At 35.1% G+C, this 12,943-nt stretch overlaps 1 protein-coding gene across 12 annotated transcripts; it reads right to left on the bottom strand.

Annotated features, from left to right (window-relative positions):
* Window positions 1–732: 732 nt before the first annotated feature.
* On the bottom strand, window positions 733–6,805 carry LOC114312679 (AP-3 complex subunit mu). 12 transcript variants are annotated; one of them, XR_014341668.1, is made up of 9 exons: window positions 6,176–6,805; window positions 5,423–5,529; window positions 5,303–5,331; window positions 4,935–5,000; window positions 3,856–3,985; window positions 2,690–2,894; window positions 1,608–1,938; window positions 1,436–1,495; window positions 733–1,214 (listed from the first exon to the last, which is right to left on the bottom strand). XR_014341668.1 is itself a non-coding variant. In XM_082890893.1 (8 exons), exons 5-7 carry the CDS (start codon window positions 3,962–3,964, stop codon window positions 1,890–1,892), a joined length of 363 nt encoding a protein of 120 aa, XP_082747019.1. In that variant the 5' UTR covers window positions 3,965–3,985; window positions 4,935–5,000; window positions 5,303–5,331; window positions 5,423–5,529; window positions 6,176–6,805; the 3' UTR covers window positions 733–1,763; window positions 1,864–1,889. The 12 variants fall into 12 exon arrangements, 3 of the variants coding, with proteins under 3 accessions (XP_082747019.1, XP_082747020.1, XP_082747018.1); XR_014341670.1 differs by having other exon boundaries at window positions 733–1,495; window positions 1,608–1,680; window positions 1,864–1,938; XR_014341673.1 differs by adding an exon at window positions 3,678–3,748 and having other exon boundaries at window positions 733–1,938.
* Window positions 6,806–12,943: the final 6,138 nt, after the last annotated feature.

Genomic DNA, 12,943 nt, shown 5'->3' with positions numbered 1-12,943 from the left:
CAAAGTCAGAAAGAAGTTGTTGCTGCTGAGGATAGAACAGTGAGTATTGAGATCAAAGAGGGTGATGAGAGAGATATTTCCTCACTTAGCAGCAATGAGTGGCTAAAAGCCCAAAATCCAGAAGGTTCAACCTATGCTTCGCGAGGTTGAATCCAACAAGAAGTACTATGATCCCCGGGTGGTTTCAATCGGTGCCTACCACCAAGGATGGATCTAAGGGGGCGGAGGGGGCACTGCTGAAAATTTCACATTTAGTGGCGTTTAAAAAACGCCGCTATAGGTGTAAAAAACGCCGCTAATTCTTTCGTGACGTTTAGTACCAAACGTCGAAGATGCGGCCGTCGCTATAACGTTGTGACGCTTTAAAAACGTCATTAAATTAGCATAGACGGCGTTTTTAAAAACGCCACTAAATGTGATAAATAGAGACAAAATGACGTCATCCACTATTTAGCGACGTTTTAAAAACGCCGTGATAGATTTTTTTCCTATTTTTAAAATATGACCGTTGCACTGTAGTGGCGCTTATAAAAACGCCGTTATAGCTTTTTTTTCTTTTTTTTTGAAATTGTTTTCTCTTAGTCAAAAGACTGAAGCAAAACAAATAGTCACTTGCCATGTTGCCTTTCGTCTCTTTGTCAAAATGCTAAAAACTTCATAACCAACAGCATTTTGACAAATTAAAACTTCATAAACATTAAGCTATTTCTTTTGTAGTTGAATTTGTCAGAATGCTAAAAACAGAATGCTACACCACAAAATTAAACCTTACACACAAAATTAAGCACCACAAACAACCCTCAATGGGTCAGTAAATTCAACTGTAAAAGCAATACAATAAAACTCTTCGTGACCAACTAGATAACAAGTCTCAGAAATTTCTCAATTAGGGCTGAATGAGAGGGTAAAGACAAGTAGAAGTGCACCTTCCTACACCTAGTTGAGAGAACTTTGTGACCTCAAAATGAGGTGATTTTGCCATATTTCTATGGACTTAACAAGGATGGGTCAAAGGTACCATTTTCTTGATCAAGCATTTGAACGACCTCAGCGACAACGGCTGCAAGTTCCTTCTGGATGAGATCATCGGGCATATCAAATGTCCTTCGCATGGAAAGAGATCTGCCAGGAGGATGAGGGTCTACCACATCGAGCATTGCTTCCAGCTCATCAACCATCAACCTTTTTGCAACCCACACCATAAGATTAGCACCCTAATAAAGTGCAAAATCAACAAATTAGAGGATCAGTTTTGTTGGCTAGTGATCGGAATAAGAAATGTAAACTTGAAAACCCGTAAAAAAAAATTAATGAGTAGATCAAGAATCATAAAGAACACTATACTCAAACTTCAACCAGTATAGAGAAATCATCAATGTCGTTAGCCAGCATCTGATGACTAAGAAGTTATATATATTATAGAAGTAATACAAACATTAAGCTATTTCTTTTGTACTTGAATTTGTTTTCATCAAAGCATCAGCATCTTCATGCCCTGCATCTCGCATAAAATAACAGTAAGCAGGAACCACACCATCTCAAGTTATAAGATTAAGCTATTTCTTTTGTAGTTGAATTTGTCAGAATGATAAAAACGGGAACAATACCAATAGCAGTTCCTGTGTAGAAAACTTCTTAACCATCAAGCAATTCCTCTATTGGAATGGTACGTTCCTCAACCTGTGTGTTCGGGGAAATTTTCAGATCCCAAAAAGCAAAAAGCAAAAAGCATAATGAACTTGTTATCCAATCATTAGATTTCCCTGTGAAGGTTGATATATACATGAGTCTAAAGTCGATATAAATTTGTTTAATTCTAGGAAATACTCATTCTCCGTCTATTTGTTTCAACTTGCGTGATACCTTGCTACACTTTGATGATGTATACACTACCTCAACATTCCACCATAATGTAAAGCAATGCCTGGATCCTCGTACCTAAACAAACATTAAAGTAGGTAATGAATTTACATGCAATAAAAAACGTAGACATGCACAGGAGTTTCTAAATAACCCAGATATTAAATGGTCCATGATATCTAAGTTAGCTTCCAAGTAATCAGAAGCAAGACAGCTTTTCAAGTCAACTCTGATCTTGAAATTCCTCTAAAAGATTCAAAGGGAGCATGGCAAGGTTCATGGAGCTGTCATTCTAGCAGTGGTTACCAGTCAGATAGAAATGCTTTTATTCACTTCATATATTTATTTATTTATTAAAGTCTCATTTCTTGGACACAATCAATATAAAACATAACAAGTTTGCGGCGTTTTTATTCCACATAAGTTTAGAGACAATATGTAGATGAGCAAATCCACCTATGATTATTCGGAAGCCCAAAATTGATGGCCACTCCCTTGGACAAAGAATTACTTTCTCAAAAATCAATTCCTAAGAAGTTGGATTATTTGCTTTTCTCAAGAAAGGCTGGTCAGGAAATGCCCTTAAAGCTGATATTTCTGCTTACAGTGTCCTTAAAGCTGATATTACAAAATCATAAATTTGTTCTTTAAAAGTTTCCCAGCTTGCGGTGTCAAATTTCATAATAAGATATCAGTGGCATGCAACCCCAGAACACATTCTAAGAACTCAGCAAATTTCAAATTACCAACATTGAAAGAACAGAAGAAAACTGAAATTACCAAGAGAGTATCTAACGAAAATAGATACAGGAAATCTTCAACTACAGACCTGTTTATTATTGCATCCATTTCTTCAACAAGATCAACATAAACTTCATTATTTGAATGTTTCAGGTCCATTGTCCTCCATGGAACACAAGTTGTTGTTGTACCTGGAAGGGTGTTGCTCACATTGGAACTGTTGCCAGTCACAACACTCAACACTTTGCTAACAATATTTGGAGGAGGTATCATCTCCCTCAGGATGTTAGGCTCTGTTGTGAGAGGGAACAAATAGGATAAGCAATCTAATATTAGAAGAATCATTTAAAGTACCACATAAAGCTTACATGAATATTAGTGAACAAGAGTAGGCAAGAGATCAATAATTTTTCAAAAAAAATAAACACCAGATATCAATCATTAAAAAGAAAGAATTGTAGCCACGTTCAAATTGCAAAATATGTATGATGTAGCCAAGACAAACAACGTGCACGTACACATGCATCCACACATATAGAAACAGTCCTAATCATTTAAAGGTTGGACTTGAGCCCCTCTATAATGCATAAAATTGTCATCTTATTAAAAAAAAAAAACCCAATATCAAAGATACCATTTAATCAACTACTAGAGTAAACAATCCAGTTATTGATCACTAAATGTGTGTATATAAAAGATAATATTCATGACTAGTACATAACCCTGATTTCAATATCCTAAATCATAGAAGATCCCTGTGACATATGTACACAAAACCTATAACAGCTCCTTGAACCAAAACACTAGTTCTAGGAAGATAGTTATACTGAGAATTGTTACAACCATTTCCTTAAAAATACGATCAGCACTAAAACAAGATTTTGTATAAATAGCTCATATACAATAACAAAGTTATCCTTGATCAAATCTTCATTCATCCCTCCAAGATAATCAGAGAGAACATCAGCCACTCTGCAAAGGAACTAATATCAAGGAGTTAAGGGTAAGAGAGCTTGATGGTTTTGATGCATAAAGAAACAAAATGTAGTTGTATGTACTACATAACCAGCACATACACAGCATGGCTAGAGAAATGTGACCATTCGCATTCCCTTTCTTATTTCCATTTGGGTAAAGAGACAATTTCCTGAATCAGAAAAAGAGGATCAAGAGTGTGCAAGACTAGAAGAATCTAAAGTAGAGAAACAGTGGGATATTGACAGGGAAACTAATAAGAGAGCATTTAATGCCAACCATTTATAGCCGCCAGCTTCAAATACACCAGATTCAAGATTTTCAATCTTAGAGTTGAGAAATGACGAGAAATACTCAATTTTGACGGTGTAGTGAGCTGGTGGTACATCTCTTAATGATCTCAGAATCCCTGCAAGATATTGCAAACATTAAACTGCAGCTCACTGCTCCAATGAACATTTTTTAGGATTCTCAAGTTGCGCAAACACAAACACACACACATACATATATCTACTCTCACATTTAATGAGAGGACAGATTTGAACAAAGATAAAGAGTTGATGAAGATACAATTGATGATGATCATTCGGGGGGGAAAAATGTAAGGAATTGAGTTAAAAGAAGGGAGATATCTGAAGCTTCTGTTTACAATATACTTCTATCTCATTAAATTACCATTTTTAAATTAGGTAAATTACACAAATGGTTCCTGAGTATAGCAGCTATTCATTTTGGTTCTTATAATCTTTAATTTATAATAAATTAAGTCTGTAAACTTCACATATCAATTTAACATAATCTCTTCCCTAATTGTCGTCTAAAAAACATACGAAAATGTTTACACTAGTTTCACACCAGGTATTGGAAAGAATTAATAATATTTTAACATGATTATGCAAAATACTACCAATCAAAAAACTAAACAAGCTATCATTAATAGAGTGAAAGGTTTGAATGTGCATATCATGGGTCTCACAGTTATAATAGCCCAAGAAAAACAAAGGACATATAGGTCATGTTTCTTTCAAGTTCCCACAAATTATAAAACAGCAACAATTCACCCCATTATAATCGTAACAACAATGGCCAAAGCAAAGGAGAAATTGGAAGTGAACCTTGCACTACAATGGTTCCCAACAGAACTAATCAACCCAATGGATGCCTCATGTACCAATTAGTTCAAATAATAGTGCACCAGACTTTGTGAGTTGTGTGACAATCAACTTTTAATTTATTCAAAGCCGCAAACACTTTGAAGGCGACATTTTATTCAATTTCTACTGATCTAATAAAATTTATTTCTAATAATCATCCCTGTCTTCACAATCATCCAATTTCAGCTGTGAGTTCATTCATACCTTAATCATCCCTGTCTTCTTGTCGAGTTCATATTTAACCTTACTTCCTTTTGTTATCTCGACAACCTGTAGCAAGAAATTAAGCTGACAGTTCAGTAAGCATATATCATAACTGGGAAGGACCAAACTTGTAAAAAGAAATGCTAGCTAGATTTCAAAATTATATTGAGTACAACTAGGTCTTTGCAATGTTTGCTGTCTGTTGGGAAAGAGAAATTCTCAGAGAAACTTGAGGGGGAAAAATCAGTGATCTTAACTAATGATTTAAATTTTGATAATTTAATGTGGTCTTATTTTATCTGACAATTTTCAGATTTTGGCTTGAAGGTTGTGTTCCTTTGGTGATGCTTGTTGGATTAAAGACTTACGCAGTTGAAAATGTGGGGTGCTTCGGGTCCTGCAGCAAAGATTTTGCAAAATGATTAACATCCTCACCAATTTAATATACAAGTTATTCTGAATTATGAAAGATAATCATTATGTTGTACCAATCTCAAGATCATGCCAAGGATGTGCAGCAACTGATCTTTTGGATAAAGATGATAGGATCCTCTCATTTAAACGGGGAGCATTGCGACTTTCACTCATTTTTGGCCTAATAGAGAACAAAGATCTCAAATAAACAATTTAATAGAGTTAACATTATTTAAAAATAAATGCATATACTTTTGTGCTAACTGATTTTCATTTATTTAAAGTATGGGCTAAGGTTGGTATTATTAAATTACTTGCATCAATATATGTATGGGAAGATTCAGAAAAAATAAATTGGCCTCACAACACATGTATGGGAAGATTCAAGATTGTTAAGTACCAAACAAACAAAAATCAAGATTGCTCAGCTTTATAATGTAATATATGTCCACTGTAATGCTCGAATATTGAGCAGCAGATACTTCATTTACACAATAAAATCAATAAAAAGAGGGCAGTATCATCAAAAGTAAAACCAAAAAAGGCCTTATATATAATCATCAAAGTCAAAGATCCAAGTATGAACCTCCAGATACTTCTCTCTCTAATTTTTGAAAATGGAAATTAAAATTAAGATATGTGAGTATACTTGGAAACCCAGAAGTGTAATGAATAATTGTTTTATATAGATAAATTAATCCAGATAGAAAAAGACAGTCAATACTCAACATTATGCAAGACTTTATAATAAAAGGTAACTCAAGTGCGTGTACGAGAGCAAAGGTAACTCAAGTGCGTGTACGAGAGCAATAGACAGAAGAAATTACATCTGTTGTTGCCTCTGGACCAGACTTGTGTTCGTCTCCCTGCAGTGTTGACAGCAAATTGGGTCCTGCAATTTCAGTTGGCATTTCCGAGTGTGAATCTGCTTTTTGTATCTGAGGTTCTATACTAGAAGAATCCTGCTGAACTGGAGAGAGGATTCTGTTTATATCTTGATAGATGGTCTCTAGTGGAAGGAGATTCTTCTTCAACTTGAACCAAATTGGATTGTGCGAGAGAGACAGAGATCCAGAGAGATCGAGAGAGAGAGGGAGACAGAGACAGAGATCGAGAGAGAGATCGAGAGAGAAGAATCGACGAAACTGAGATTGGATTGAAATCGAAATCGAAATCGATTTCGAAACTGAGTAGGCGATGCAGATGCAGATGCAGATGGTGATGGCGGTGGCGGTGGAGCTTTGAAATCAAAATCATTCTGAGATTGGATCGATCGAATGATGAATCACCGAGCTGAAGAAGGTTGAATCAAGTTGAAGGAACTGAAGGGCTTAGAGAGAGAGAGAGAGATAGCGAGAGAGTGAGAGATTTGAGGGATCGGTTTCTTTGAGACTCTAGGGTTTCTCAGATTCAAATAAGTTGTGAGAGATTTGAGGGCTTGAAGACAGAGAGGAGAAACAGTGTAACACATTCGAAGGCGCTTTTCAAACGACTTCATTACTTAAACGGTACCGTTTTAATAAAAACAAAATGTGACGTTTATAAAATGTCATTAAATATTACAAATAGTGGCGTTTAAAAAAACGCCGTTAAATAAACGCCGTTAAATCATATATTTCCTGTAGTGGGGGCGGCCACACTCCCAAAAAATTAAAAAATATCATATATTATATTAAAAATTTTAAAATAATTTAAAATTATAGGAGTTCGAACCCCCAAAATTTTTTTAGATAATGTCAAAATTATATAGAGTAGCCCCCCAATTTTTTAAACTATTTAGAATTTTTTTTTTTTTTTTTTTAAGAATTAGGCCAAGTTCGGCAATTGCAAAATAATTCATCTTTTTATCTTTTTTTCATCACATCACCTCTCTACTTTTCTGCACATCTTTTCGTAAAAAGATAAAAAGTACACTTATTTAGGTCATCCCAAACAACCCCTTAGTTAACATATATAATAATCTATTTTAAATTTCATGTATATGTATTTTTTAAATTAGGTCAAGATGAAAGCAAAATTTTAGAAACTTTAATGGGTCAAAGTGTAAAATATGAAACTTTTACAAATATATAACCTATAAGGCTTGCTGGAGAAGTTTGTTCAAACAAAGCACTAAGATTAAAAAAAGAAAAGAAAACAATTGATCTGAGAGACTTGTTGCAATTCAAAAGAGAGAAGAGGAGCGAAGAGACGAGGGAAGAAACGGAGAAGCTTTGTTGTCGGAATTTGTCAGAGTTGGTCGGCATGGACGATGGAACCGTGGACTCTCACTGGTAAGTTATCCAATATCCCTTCAGCTTCAATGTGATTATTCTGTTTTTAGACTGAATATTATGATTGATTGTGATTTTAGACTGAATAATGCGATTATTTTGCCATTAATTTGTTATTGGTTGTTATTGGTCACCCATAAGCTTGCAGACAACTAGAAATCTTCAACCCAAATTTTAGTTTTGGTATCCCAAACTTGACAACCCAAATCCCACTGTCAATAGATTTTGCTCCTCTCTCCAAACACTTTTATTTTACTATGCCAATCGAAAAAATAAATACACATATACTCTTTCAACACACACATCAGAACCCACCACCTCTAACATTATCTGGGTTAGCAATTGATTTTGAATTTTTTTTAAAAATAAATAATAATTTAATGACAATGTGGAGCCAATGCAAGCTGGTTGTTTTTTTGGGTGAAATTGAGGTAGAGAGGCTAGCATAGGGTGGAGAAGCCAGGAGTTGCGATGAATATCTGATAATTGTTATTGGTACAATTGTAAACTAAATATTGTGAATTTTTTTTTAATACTGTGATTTATTGTAATTGGTAGGTACTGTGTTGTGTGATTTCTTGGTAATTGAATAGGCTTTTAGGTTATGATTTGTTGATTTCCTCTAAGAATTTGGATAAAAATCTAAATGTTATTTTATGTTGCCATATATTTTATGACTTTTAGGAATAGGATAGAAAATGATTTTCTGGCTAGTTACTTGATTACGTACATTGAAAAAGACGTTGCTCGAGAGTTTGATGTAGACTCTATCATTCATGCTTTTGATATTATGAAAGAGCGTCGAGCTCAATTAAAGATGCCTAATTTTAGTAAAGAAATGCATGTAGAAATAGTTACTACTTTTTGTAAGTGAATATGGGCAAAAAAATATTCTCAATTGTATGATCATCTTTTGATACTCAACTATGTTAACAAGGAATATAGTTCAATATTTTATCGTAACATTATTGATTTTTTTTTTATGTTAGTAGAAATTGGTATTGAACTTCAAATTTTATTGGTTAGAGGTTAAACGTACTTTGGCCCCCCCAAAGTCATAATCCTGGATCCGTCCCTGCCTACCACCATGGGAAACCAGAGCTCAAAGCTGGTGAAAGGATCAAAATTCCTCTGGCACGACAGTATTTCAAAGACAGTAGTAATGCAAAGGTCCATGAATTATATAAGGAGGTAGTCAATGTGGCTGGTGAAGCCAGGAAATGCTATGCCGAGGGCTTGACAGATTTCACTGATGAGTCATTTGTTCGGATGATGTTCCTTGATGGCTGCTTCATCCTTCAGTACGTTTACAGAATTGTAAATGCAACTCTCGCGGTTTTGGAGATAATTCACCATGTTCCTTTGGTGCGGTAAGACTTGTTCTTGTTGGAGAATCAACTCCCTTTCATAGTGCTCAAAGTGCTAATGCGCTTGAAATTTAAAAAACACAAGGGTGAAAAAATGATCACGGCTTTCATCAAGCGCATTAGGGGTGAGCCTGGTGAAAGAGGTGGGCTAATGGAAAAAATTGAAAACTTTTTTCAGAAGAATGTTTGGTGGACACAAAGCCATCGTGAGATGATGCAGCAAAGGAATTCTGAAAACAAACCCCCCATTCATTTTCTTGAACTCGTTCGCAGGCAATTTATTGATTCAAATTCTTCCATCGGGTGTCACATGTAGGACAATCTTCACTGTATTTAAATAGATTAATTTTGTTTGTGTACTTAACAACAAACAAAAAAACAAAAGAAATAAAGGAAATGAGAGAAAAATGTTTGATTACAAAAATCAAACTAGAAATATAATTAAATAAATAAAAACATATTTTATTTTGTTACAAAAACAAAATTAAAATTTGATTTAAATAAATAAAAAAAACAGAAAATAAATGAATAACTTACTTGATTAATATGTTGAATATTATTCTGATCAAGTCCAGTGTTTGACACTGTGTCCTTAAGACAGATTCGTCTTCTCCTCGGTGCTTTCAAAATATGGACGTCTATCTCCCAAGATGAAATGATCAACAACAAATATATGCAGCACTACAATATATTTGTACAACGAACACACTAAGTGTTTTATACTCTCTCTAACAAGAAAATAATGCAGCAAAATGAAGAGTATGAATGCAGAATTTTATGGACGAAAATTAGTAAATGAATCCAAATGAGGAACTAGTCTATTATAGATGTATTGGTGGTTACAGATTTTGAATTAAGCAGGTGCAACCTGTTTGAACAGGTATGAAACCTGTTTGGTTTTGAATTAAACAGATTTAAATCTGTTGGGTTCAAAATTCAAACAGATAAAAACGGAAGGGACCTATTTGGGTGTACAGAAAAATCGGACCAGTTTATTTATTCAAATGTTTTTGGCCCAAAAAGATAGGTATTGGGCCGGACAAGCCCAACCCAACCTCACACCCACACCCAAGCCCAGATCCAGTCCAGCCCACCCGACCGACCGGACAGACGGCGGCGGCGACGCGCGTGTGGTGATTTTTGGGTCCAATGGGTCTAGTCTCTTTTGCCCATAATCTCTCTCTTCTACAAACTTGGGGTGCCCCTTGGGGCTCTCCCCAAGTTATAAGTCCAAGCTATATAAACTCATTCAAAACTTCCCACCAAACCAATGTGGGACAAGCCATTTATACAAACCTTAAGGAATTTCCACAAAAATTCCATTTCCATGGAGCACACTTTGGCTTCAATTTTTCATTCACTCGATAATGGTTTTGAGCAACCAAATATACCACGTGAATCACAACGCGGCATAGAACGCGTTACCACTTTGACTCGCGAAAATTAGTGCTTGGGGCCCACTTAAAAAATAGACCAAACTTAAGAAAAAATTCTAGTTTTACGCAGAATTTTTCCAACCATTTCTAACAATCCCCACATGAATGGAATTTGATGACAACGGAAATGCAACAATATGCAGACTTTATCGAAAGAGTATAAGTCGAAAATATCTTGCATCAGGATAGGTAGCTTTTGGCCTTGAACCTTTCCTAGTGATAACCTATCGGACTTACTGGCTAACCAATGGACGCGATGCCTTGAATTGTTCAGTCGTTTGTATAAGCCAAGACAATAGATTTCACACAAAATATCTTCCAACACATCGTGGTTCTCACTGTTGTGCTCATTTTGGCCTTGAACGCTCCTGATTTTCATGAGTGTTTCTAGAGAATTTAGCCTCTTTATTCTCATAGAACCGGCCCCAGTTCGACACTCATATAGGTGACTCTTATTGTGAGTATCTCTTTATACTCATCTTGATTTTCATATCTAAATCAAGATATAAGTAATCATTAAAAGCTAAGCTTATCCTTAAACCCTTGCATACAACACATGTTGCAGATATCACTCTCACCATAGGAATGGGTAGGGAATTTTAATCTCTTGGTGATTTCTGGCGAGCCACATATAACTTAGTTGTCCCTTTGAACTTAGTTCTTGGGATTTCCAGTCATATAAGTAGGGTTACCATTATGATGACTCTTATGTAATAAGCTTTAATTCCATCCCCTTCGATGAACTATACACTAGCTCTTTTGTCAAACCTTTTGTTAACGGATCCGCAATATTCTCTTTAGATTTATATAATCTTTTGAGATTATTCCATTCGACAACAACTGCCTAATGGTATTATGTCGACGACGAATATGTCATGACTTACCGTTATACATATGATTTTGTGCCCTGCCTATTGCAGATTGACTAGCACGATGAATGCAAATAGCTGGCACAAGTTTTGGCCACATTGGAATGTCTTCTAAGAAGTGACGAAACCATTCTGCTTCTTCTCCTACTTTGTCTAAAGCAATGAACTCGGATTCCATTGTGGATCGTGCGATGCATGTTTGTTTCGTGGATTTCCAAGAAACAGCAGCGCCTCCTAGAGTAAAGACATATCCACTAGTGGATTTTAAATCTTTAGTATCCGATATCCAATTTGTATCACAATAACCTTCAAGTACTGCTGGATATCGAGTAAAGTTCAAACCATGATCACGAGTAAATCTTAGATATCTAAGAACCCGAATGATCGCCTTCCAATGGTCTTCTCCGGGGTTACTAGTGTACCTACTCAATTTACTGATAGCATAAGTTATATCATGACGAGTACAATTCATTAGGTATAATGATTTGGGAGTATTTTAACTAAGACACTGCATCACCTTTATTTTTTGATAAATAAATACTAATGTCTACAGGTGTTCTAGCTATATTCATATCATCCTTGATAAATTTACCAAGAATTTTCTCAATATAATGTGATTGAGATAATGCATATCCGTCAGATGTTTTAGTAATTTTCATTCCTAATATAACATCTGCGACCCCCATATCTTTCATAACAAATCTTTTGTTAAGCATTTGCTTAGTTGATTTGATCATGTTTTGACTACTTCCAATGATTGTCATCCACATAAAGACAAACTATGACATATCCTTGGTTAGTGTTTTTAACATAGACGCATTTGTCACATTCATTTATCTTAAACCCATTAGTAAGCATTGCATGATCAAATTTTTCATGCCATTGCTTAGGTGCTTGTTTTAATCCATAAAGAGATTTTACAAGCCATCAAATTTTCTTTTCTTGCCCCAGTATTACAAACCCTTCGGGCTGCTCCATATAGATCTCTTCATTTAGATCACCATTTAAGAAAATTGTCTTAACATTCATTTGATGTATCTCTAAATTAAACAATGCTGCTATAGCAATAAGCATACGAATGGATGTTATTCTTGTCACAAGGGAATATGTGTCAAAATAATCCAGACCTTCCTTTTGTCTGTAACCTTTAACTACAAGTCTTGCTTTATACTTGTCAATTGAACCATCTGCTTTCATTTTTCTCTTGAATATCCATTTATATCCAAGAGGTTTAGAACCTGGTGGAAGATCCACTAATTCCCAAGTATGATTTTTGCATAATGGATTTAATTTCATTATTAAAGCCTTTTTCCACAAATGTGCTTCAGGACCTGTCATTGCTGCCTTAAAGCTTTGAGGTTCATTTTCTAACAAGTATGTCAGAAAATCTGGACCAAAGGATTTTGATGTTCTCGCTCTCTTACTTCGTCTTGGTTCATCATTAGTTAAATCCTGTTGGTCGAGACCATTACTAGCCTCTTGTGTTTGATTGTTATTAGTCTCTTGACTTTGCGTACAATCATAAGTTCTTTTCTGTGAACTTAATTCATGTCCTTTCTTGTAAGGAAAGACATGTTCAAAAAGCACAGCATTGCTTGACTCTATAATAGTGTTCACATTTATATCAGGTATTTATGATTTATAAGTCAG

This window comes from Camellia sinensis, chromosome 10, assembly GCF_055761805.1.
Source record: "Camellia sinensis isolate YWXY chromosome 10, ASM5576180v1, whole genome shotgun sequence".
NCBI classification, from domain to species: domain Eukaryota; kingdom Viridiplantae; phylum Streptophyta; class Magnoliopsida; order Ericales; family Theaceae; genus Camellia; species Camellia sinensis.
Note: the sequence above shows the minus strand (reverse complement) of the source record. Positions and strands in the feature narration are given on the sequence as shown.